Genomic DNA, 9,227 nt, shown 5'->3' with positions numbered 1-9,227 from the left:
GTACCATATGATCATTTCTGGTACCATTTATCATACTTGTGCGTTACTATGGTGTAATGTATAATGCACATTGAAACCATGGTATTTCCATGACCCACATGTATACAATGGTATTATTTAGGTGCATGGCAGTACCGTCATACATCAAAGCTAAAACCATGGTACATTTCCATGATTCAGATCTATACCATGGTATAAGTGAAAGTACCATAGTAGCAGCATGGTATGAATGAAAGTACCATAGTATCACCATGGCACATGTTTGTAAGGGGAGGAAAGGAAGAGAGGAGAGGAGAGACAGTGGGGAAACCTCAATTGTATTCTCCTCGTGCCCTCTCTCTTCGCCTCCATCTCAAAAGAAGGAGGCAAGGAGAGAGAATGCTACGATTATGCAATTGAGATTCTCCGGGGAGAGGAAGAGAGGAAATTTGTAGATCAGCTCTCTGTCCACTGGACCAATCAGGAAGCATCTGTTGTGGGTGTGAATCTGCTGTCAACGGTTTCTACATTACGATTGGTTGACTGAGGTGCTTGTCAACGGAACGCCTCTATTTTGAGTACATTTTACGATTATTGCCATTGTGGGGTATGATTAATCCCACCCGGGCGCCCGTGTAGGCGTGTTTTGCATCGGCTGAAAGTTGATGCATTCGATTTGGAACTGGGCTGCCTCCCGGGTGTGAGCCAGGTGCCCGGTTCAAAGCCCATGGACAAGTCGGCTCAAAACGAAAGTGAGGTAATTAAGCACGTAGTAGTAATTAGGAGGCTTCTGTGTTTTCCCATGCAAAAGGGATTTCTTTTGATAAAAACGCTTTATCTGCCTTCGCGATGAAAGGTAGTTAGAAATGTAAAACATTTATTTGATGGAAAAGAGATATGTTTCTGCACGATGCACCATGCTACCTTGTTGACAAAATGACCGAGCGGCGCAGATCACTCTTCGATTTTGAGAAGGGCGTGCCTTCCTCCCCGCTTTCGCCCAATGACATGGCGGGCATATACCCATTGCCCCGCGGCTCAGCATAATCGAATGCGCCCATTGTGAAATTGAAATGACAACAGCTAGCTAAGGAAGTGAAAGCGGATATATATATATATATATAAAACCAAACCTTTGCTTTTAGAGGAACATAGACTGAGCACCTCCATAGAACGACAATCTAATGAGAAAGCTGTCAGGTACGTAGAATTGTTGACAAACAAGGTGCGTATGACGATCTTGCGCAATCGTTGAGCCGGCTGGGTAACGACGTTAGTAAATATTAAATGTTGGCTACCTGGCAGAGGTAGCTAGTTTGTTAGCTTACTTTTAGCTTGGAGTACAAGTCGTCAACTCTTAGCTAACTAACGTTACACAGCTAGAGAGCTAATCAACTGTCTGTCAGGGATATGTGATGTGGACGGGGTGGTGTCAAAATACTTAGTTAGCTTGAACACGATAGTGTGTCATGTCATACCGGGCCAGCACAGGACTTCCTGGTTATCTTGCTAGCTAGGTCCATTATATTGGTCCCAAGGTTGTCATATGATGTCCATGTTAAACACTAGTCTGCACACTTTGCATATAGGTGGTGAGGTTCACTGGGACTTGTTTGACAATCAACAGAGGTGTGTGTCGTCTGAGCCCTGCGTGTGTCTTGTGAGCCGTGCCAGGTCACATCAGTGTTATTAATTCAGTATATTAGTCAAATTTCACGGAAGTGTAAAAGATCAGAGCCCTCTCTGTTCTCCTCAGAAAGATGGTTAACTTCATCTAATGGAAACACAAACTAGAAAATTACATTTGGAATGGGAATCGTCTCCCTCAGGGAGAGAGGGAGCTTTTTACAGGAAGTTGAAGCTTGGGATACATGTATAACAAGGTTTTATTGGTGTCTACGCCACAAACCTAATTTGGTCTTTCGGTAAGTTTGCATAGACTTTTGGTTTGTAGCAGATGCACCTCCCCTTATTGCAATCATCGGCCTCCGTCTGCTTTAGTCTTCTTTCGTACATCACCTTGAACACTGACATATAAAGGCTTTATTGGCTTTAAAGCACAGGAGGCTCATAATAATGGTGCGGAACGGCGCAAATGGAATGGCATCAAACACCTGGAAACCATGTGTTTGATGCCATTCCACCTAGTCCGCTCCAGTCATTAACACGAGCCTGTTCTCCCCAATTAAGGTGCCACCAACCTCCTGTGCTTTAAAGTGTCTACTCCACAACACTAATTTGGTCTATTTCTCTCTCAGGATGTTTGTCCTGCTGTACTTCCTCTTTACCTTCGCTTCATTGGCTGCTTCAGTGGGGCAGACTGGAAGGCGAAAAGGATGTGACGCGGGCGCTGCGGCCCCCATTCCGGTGCTGCTGGTGTCGTTTGATGGTTTCAGAGCTGACTACCTTCAACGGTTCACTCTACCCAACCTAAAGCTGCTGTATTCGCAGGGAGTCCTGGTGGAACAAATGACTAATGTCTTCATCACCAAGACCTTCCCTAACCACTACAGCCTGGTAATATATAACCTTTCACCCCTGACCTATAACCCCTTGTGAGTTATCGAGGGGATGGTGTACTACAAACATTTCAGAAATTGAGTACCGTATGGGAATTTGATAACATCTGAGTTCTAGCCAGCAGTTTGTATGACCCCTAAATGCTAACCTCTTACCTCTATGCCCTCCAGGTGACAGGTCTGTATGCAGAGTCTCATGGCGTCATAGCTAGCAATATGTATGACCACGTGACTCAGAAGCACTTCACTATCTTCAACGACACCGACCCTTTCTGGTGGAACGAAGCTGAACCCCTCTGGGTCACTGCACTGGATTGTGGGTACAAGACGGGCGTGGCCATGTGGCCGGGGTCAGACGTGCCGATCAGGAACAGAACAGCGACTCACTTCATGCCCTACAACCCCTCCGTGACCTTTAGTCAACGCCTGGCCAATGTCACTCACTGGCTGACTGGGGTATGTAACTTCTGACCCATTATCCCAGTTATTTTTTTCACTGAGTACTGCTTTCAGAGATGGAAAAGGAAGTGAGACATCCCACTCCAATCTTTTATGGTTCATATACAGTTAATTAACTAAGCAGACCAGTCCCAGCTGCTATTGCATTGGTGTCTATGGGAGAGCAACCCCTTAAGCAGACTGGAACTGTGACATTTCTTTTTCAATGGTAAACGGCCTGAGTAAGACATCTTCATTTATCCTCCATTCCTCTCTCTCCAGGGCCAGGGTAAAGGGGAGGAGTCGGTATCATTTGCAGCTCTGTACTGGGAGGAGCCAGACAGGACAGGTCACATGTATGGACCAGACAACATCACCCACATAGGACAGGCTCTTAAAGAGGTACTGTATGTGTGTGTGTAACACAATATTACATTGCATTATATTGTGCTCAGTTCTGCTGATTTTGAACTGTGTGTGACATGTGTTAACAGGTAGATGACAATGTGGGTCTGCTGATGTCAGAGCTGAAGCGTGCAGAGTTGTGGGGGCATGTCAATGTCATCATCACCAGCGACCATGGAATGGCCCAGTGTTCCACTGATCGCATCATCAGGCTGGATGACTGTCTGCACCCTGACAACTACTCAGTAGTAGACCTAACCCCTATCGCTGCTATCATACCCAACAGAGGTGTGCACACACACACACACACACACACACACACACACACACACACACACACACACACACTTGCTATGAGTGAGAAGTTTGTGACTGGTTAAAGGAGAGGTTGGTTAATGTGTGTGTGTGTCAGACCCCAAGGCTGTGTTTTCCCTACTGAGTGGTTGCCATACCCACATGACTGCGTACCTGAAGAAGGACGTTCCTGATAGGCTGCACTACAGGAACAATGACAGGATTCAACCAATCATATTAGTCGCTGACGAGGGATGGACTATCGTACAGAAGGGAGGGCTACCACGTCGTAAGGCTGTTATACATACATACATACATGCATGCATGCATACATGCATACATACATCTAATCGTCTGTCTCTGTGTGTACACTCTAGTGGGAGACCACGGCTATGACAACACTCTACCCAGCATGCACCCCTTCCTGGTGGCAGTGGGCCCAGGCTTCCTTCCTGGTTACCGTCTCCCGCTGTTACAGAGTGTTGATGTCTACCCAATAATGTGTCAGCTGCTAGGGGTTCCACCAGCGCCAAACAACGGATCTCTGTCCCAGGCACGCTGCTTCCTGGCTGGGGAGGACTGTGTCGACATCCCCCTGGTGGTGGGACTGGTGGTGGGGGTACTGCTGGTTCTAACCACACTCACTGGTTAGTCTGCGGTATTGCTTGTAATATATACGTTACAATATCATCATGTTATAAGTGAAATATGTCGTTTTTGTAATAGTCGAAAGAGAGAGGAAATTTAAAGGAGCACCCTTCTCTCTCTTTCTCGCTCTCTTCTCTATTTTTCTATATACTACTTTTATATTTTTAGATTTTGTCATTGACTTTAATATTTGACTTTTTATTATTGATATTTGTACTGCACTGTTGAGGAGAGCTTGCAAGTAAGCATTTCACTATACCATTCACGCCTCTGAATCCTCTTACACGTGACGAATAAACTTTGAGTTGATCTCTCTCTCTCTCTCTGTGTCAGGACTGTTCAAGTTGTGGAGGCCACGGCGTCAGTCATCCTCTCGTCCCTTCCAACGCCTCTCTATACAGGACGATGATGATGACGACCCTCTGCTGGACTAGAGTAATCAACTTCCAGCTCGAGTAGACTGACCAATCACAGATCAGAACGTCATATCACATCCAACCAGAAGTCATCATCACCACCACGCTCCCAACAACCAATCGGTACTCTGGTCAAATGTTTTGCACTAAATAGGGAAGAGTGTCATTTCAGACACATCCATACTCTGTTATAAGACTAAACAGAGCGGTTGTCAGATTTCAGATTCACACACTCCTCTTTCTCTGTGGTACCATACTCATGGCATATTCAAATAAATGCAAGAACTATAAATAAACAAATATTAAACCACAAATAGTTAAAAATAAAGAAATAAGACACCAAAGAGAACAGTCAGTTGGTAGAAACAAACTGGGGTTACTTGAATATGTCTATATACAAAGAAGCCACCTATAATGATATAACATGTTATATATGTACAAAAAAATCTCAGTTCATTTGTAAAGATTTGCAAGACAATCATAAAAAGAAGTATACATCATTGTTTGTTAAGAGAGATTCTAGTAAAGGGAGGTAAATCTGAATATTGAAGAGTATATTTCATAAGAGTACCGCTATATTGCAGTAGTATATTGAACAGCAGTCATGCTGTAAAGCTGTTATATAGGTTTTAAGGGTTTTATTAGATATTCTGTATACTACTGAGCCAGGGAGTGGAGTCAAAAACCGGACTGAAGCTATGTTTCTGTTGATGGTGTCTGTTAGTCAGTTAATTAGATTTTATTTAGTAGTGTGTGTTTGCTGAGCTAAGCTATAGCACTATATGGTTTCCTGTAGTGTTAAGGAGACCTGTTATGCTGTTAGATTCATGTTCAGGGGCCTCATTTATAAACGTTCGTAAGTACAAAGTATACCACAAACATGCATGCGCCAGTTTTCATGCAAAAGTTGGCATTTATATAATCTGAACATGACTTGAGAATGTGCTTAACTCCCCGCAAACTTTAGACCATGCATATGCTCAATATCTAGTGGCTAAAGTTTTCTATTGCAAGCAGGCATGTACTGAAAGTAGGCATAATTTGTGCAGATGGGGTATATGATAATATACCTATTCATGACGTATCCATGGTGTGCGCCAAGTTTATAAATCTCAATATTTTTAGACCTAGGTATTCGTTTCCAGAAATGGCGCACGCAGATATTTTGTTTTACATTTACGCAGCGGTTATAAATGAAGCCCCAGGTCCTTTATCTAAAAATAAGTCATTGAAGAAGAACTTTACTTTTTGAGTTTGCTTGATTCTCTCTTCAAGCTACAGTGTGTGTGTGTGTGTCGGCTGAGAAAGGGTGTTCAATGTCTTTTTATTATTCTTTCAAATCTTTTTATGCACATGTTTCTTTTGTGTGGTTTGTTTCCAGATAGCTCAGATCTTCCATTATTAAATGATTGTAGTTGTGTAGAGAAGTCGATCTGCTGTTACTGTGGGTACTATACCATAGTTACTATGATTACTGTGCTGTTACTATGATTACTGTGTTGTTACTATGCGAACCAGTTGAAGTCCCACCTCCAGGTGGCGACTGAATTGGTCCTCTGTGTGTTTCTGCTCATATTGTCATTGAATGACAAATAAAAGTATAAAGTGTACACATTGTATCATTCTTTTTCAAAATGCTTAGACTCCACCCCCACCCACTATCGCTTCCCCCTACCTACAGCTGAAGTCGGAAGTTTACATACACATAGGTTGGAGTCATTAAAACTCGGTTTTCAACCATTCCACAAATTTCTTGTTAACAAACTATAGGTTTGGCAAGTCGGTTAGGACTTCTACTTTGTGCATGACACAAGTCATTTTTCAAACAATTGTTAACAGATTATTTCACTTATTCACTGTATCACAATTCCAGTGGGTAAGAAGTTTACATACACTAAGTTGACTGTGCCTTTAAACAGCTTGGAAAATTCCAGAAAATGATGTCATGGCTTTAGAAGCTTCTGAGAGGCTAATTGACATCATTTGAGTCAATTGGAGGTGTACCTGTGGATGTATTTCAAGGCCTACCTTCAAACTCAGTGCCTCTTTGCTTGACATCATGGGAAAATCAAAAGAAATCCGCCATGACCTCAGAAGAAAATTGGAGACCTCCACATGTCTGGTTCATCCTTGGGAGCAATTTCCAAACGCATGAAGGTACCACGTTCATCTGTACAAACAATAGTACGCAAGCATAAACACCATGGGACCACGCAGCCATCATACCGCTCAGGAAGGAGACGCGTTCTGTCTCCTAGAGATGAATGTACTTTGGTGCGAAAAGTGCAACTCAATCCCAGAACAACAGCAAAGGACCTTGTGAAGATGCTGGAGGAAACGGGTACAAAAGTATCTATATCCACAGTAGAACGAGTCCTATATCAACATAACCTGAAAGGCCACTCAGCAAGGAAGAAGCCACTGCTCCAAAACTGCCATAAAATAGCCAGACTATGGTTTGCAACTGCACATGGGGACAAAGATTGTACTTTTTGGAGAAATGTCGTCTGGTCTGATGAAACAAAAATAGAACTGTTTGGCCATAATGACCATTGTTATGTTTGGAGGAAAAAGGGGGTTCTTGCAAGCCAAAGAACACCATTCCAACCGTGAAGCACGGGGGTGACAGCATCATGTTGTGGGGGTGCTTTGCTGCAGGAGGGACTGGTGCACTTCACAAAATAGATGGCAACACAAGGAAGGAAAATCATGGGGATATATTGAAGCAACATCACAAGACATCAGTCAGGAACTTAAAACTTGGTCACAAATGTGTCTTCCAAATGGACAATGACCCCAAGCATACCTCCAAAGTTGTGGCAAAATGGCTTAAGGACAACAAAGTCAAGGCCTGACCTCCATCCTATACAACATTTGTGGGCAGACCTGGAAAAAGCATGTGGTAGCAAGTAGGCCTACAAACCTGACTCAGTTACACAAGGTCTGTCAGGAGGAATGGGCCAAAATTCACCCAACTTATCGTGGGAAGCTTGTGGAAGGCTACCAGAAATGTTTACCCATGTTTACCCAAGTTAAACAATTTAAAGGCAATGCTACCAAATACTAATGGAATGTATGTAAACTTCGGACCCACTGGGAATGTGATGAAAGAAATAAAAGCTGTAATAAATCATTCTCGCTACTATTATTCTGGCATTTCACATTTGTTAAAATAAAGTGGTGATCCTGACTGACCTAAAACGGAATTTTTACTCGGATTAAATCTCAGGAATTGTGAAAACTGAGTTTAAATGTATTTGGCTAAGGTGTATGTAAACTTACGACTTCAGCTGTATGCTTAATCATTACACTTGAATGTATAATTGACAGGTGTGTGTTTGTAGCTAGGTTTCCATCCGGTTGGTGACAGATTTTCATGCAAATATTGTAAAATCTGCATAAAACAATATGTACATTTTCCCACCAGAGATGTCTTCATCAAAGGACTTATTGCTGATAAAAGGATATGCGTGATGACATAGAGCACATAAAAATAGTTCCCATGGACCTAATAAAAAATACAAGGTAAATGGGTTTCCATCTGCTGTTACTGTCATAGGCTACTGGTCTTTTTCCTTTCGAGCATGGTTTTGTTTGCTATTGAATGAGCAATGGATAAATGGTGGCCTAATATTTGTTGTGTAGAGGTAATAAACCAGTTATGTCAGAAAAATAGAAAAATGCTCTGCAATATGATTATGATTTAGGCCTATATAATAAAAGTATAATAATTATATTAGGCAACATGCCATATGCGATCTTCTTACCAACGGCAAAGGCATCTGGTTTTCATTAGGCCTACGTTTTAATGATTTTATTAACCTACCATTATTATAATTCCTGTGCATCAAACTCCTCCATTTCCCCCAAAATAACAATATTTGCTTGCAATACAGTTGATCAACCACTAGAAATTGTGCAAATGCTATTTCTAAGATTTGTGTGGAGATATGCACACTTTCCTATCAAGTTCAAAATGGATAAATGCCAACATTTGCAGGAAAACTGGCACACGCAAAGTTTAGGCTTTTTTTGTGCACACGCACTTTTAGATAAATGGAAACCAACAAAATAAAACAACCACACACATGTTGGAAAATCTTCAATTCAGTCACAACATAATGTATTAAAATGAAAGATACAAAATGTTAGTAGATACGGACTCATGTAACGTTTGTGTATTGTTCAGATTAAACTATGTTTTAAAATATGTTTTTTTCTTATCTCATGTCTTATTACCAATATCACTATAGATAGGAACTACTAGTATATCATAGTATGTCAGAATTGTCACAGGTTAATAGTCTTTTCAGGAGGTAATGTAACAGCAATAACCCATCCCACAACAACATCAAGTTTAGTGTGACAATCTCCCAACATAAGCATCAGAGGGGTATGCCACCAAGCAAGATCAATAAGTTAGCCAGCCAAACTTTGAACCCTCCTGAACAAACCCACATACAGCAGACCCAGGACAACAACATCACAGTCCTACTAAACATTGTGTTCATCATTCTCATTCAGTTTG

The 9,227-nt window shown here is 42.0% G+C and overlaps 1 protein-coding gene across 2 annotated transcripts; it reads left to right on the top strand.

Moving 5' to 3' along the window:
* Nucleotides 1-633: 633 nt before the first annotated feature.
* Nucleotides 634-6,309, top strand: enpp4 (ectonucleotide pyrophosphatase/phosphodiesterase 4). Of its 2 annotated transcripts, none has more exons than XM_029729966.1 (8): nt 634-736; nt 2,238-2,496; nt 2,670-2,954; nt 3,219-3,338; nt 3,431-3,629; nt 3,754-3,924; nt 4,013-4,282; nt 4,617-6,309. In XM_029729966.1, the coding sequence occupies exons 2-8, from the start codon at nt 2,239-2,241 to the stop codon at nt 4,715-4,717; spliced, it is 1,404 nt and encodes a 467-aa protein (XP_029585826.1). In that variant the 5' UTR covers nt 634-736; nt 2,238; the 3' UTR covers nt 4,718-6,309. The 2 variants fall into 2 exon arrangements, with proteins under 2 accessions (XP_029585826.1, XP_029585825.1); XM_029729965.1 differs by lacking the exon at nt 634-736 and adding an exon at nt 1,017-1,179.
* The last annotated feature ends 2,918 nt before the right edge of the window (nt 6,310-9,227 follow it).

Source organism: Salmo trutta, chromosome 33 (assembly GCF_901001165.1).
Source record: "Salmo trutta chromosome 33, fSalTru1.1, whole genome shotgun sequence".
Classification (NCBI taxonomy): domain Eukaryota; kingdom Metazoa; phylum Chordata; class Actinopteri; order Salmoniformes; family Salmonidae; genus Salmo; species Salmo trutta.
Note: the sequence above shows the minus strand (reverse complement) of the source record. Positions and strands in the feature narration are given on the sequence as shown.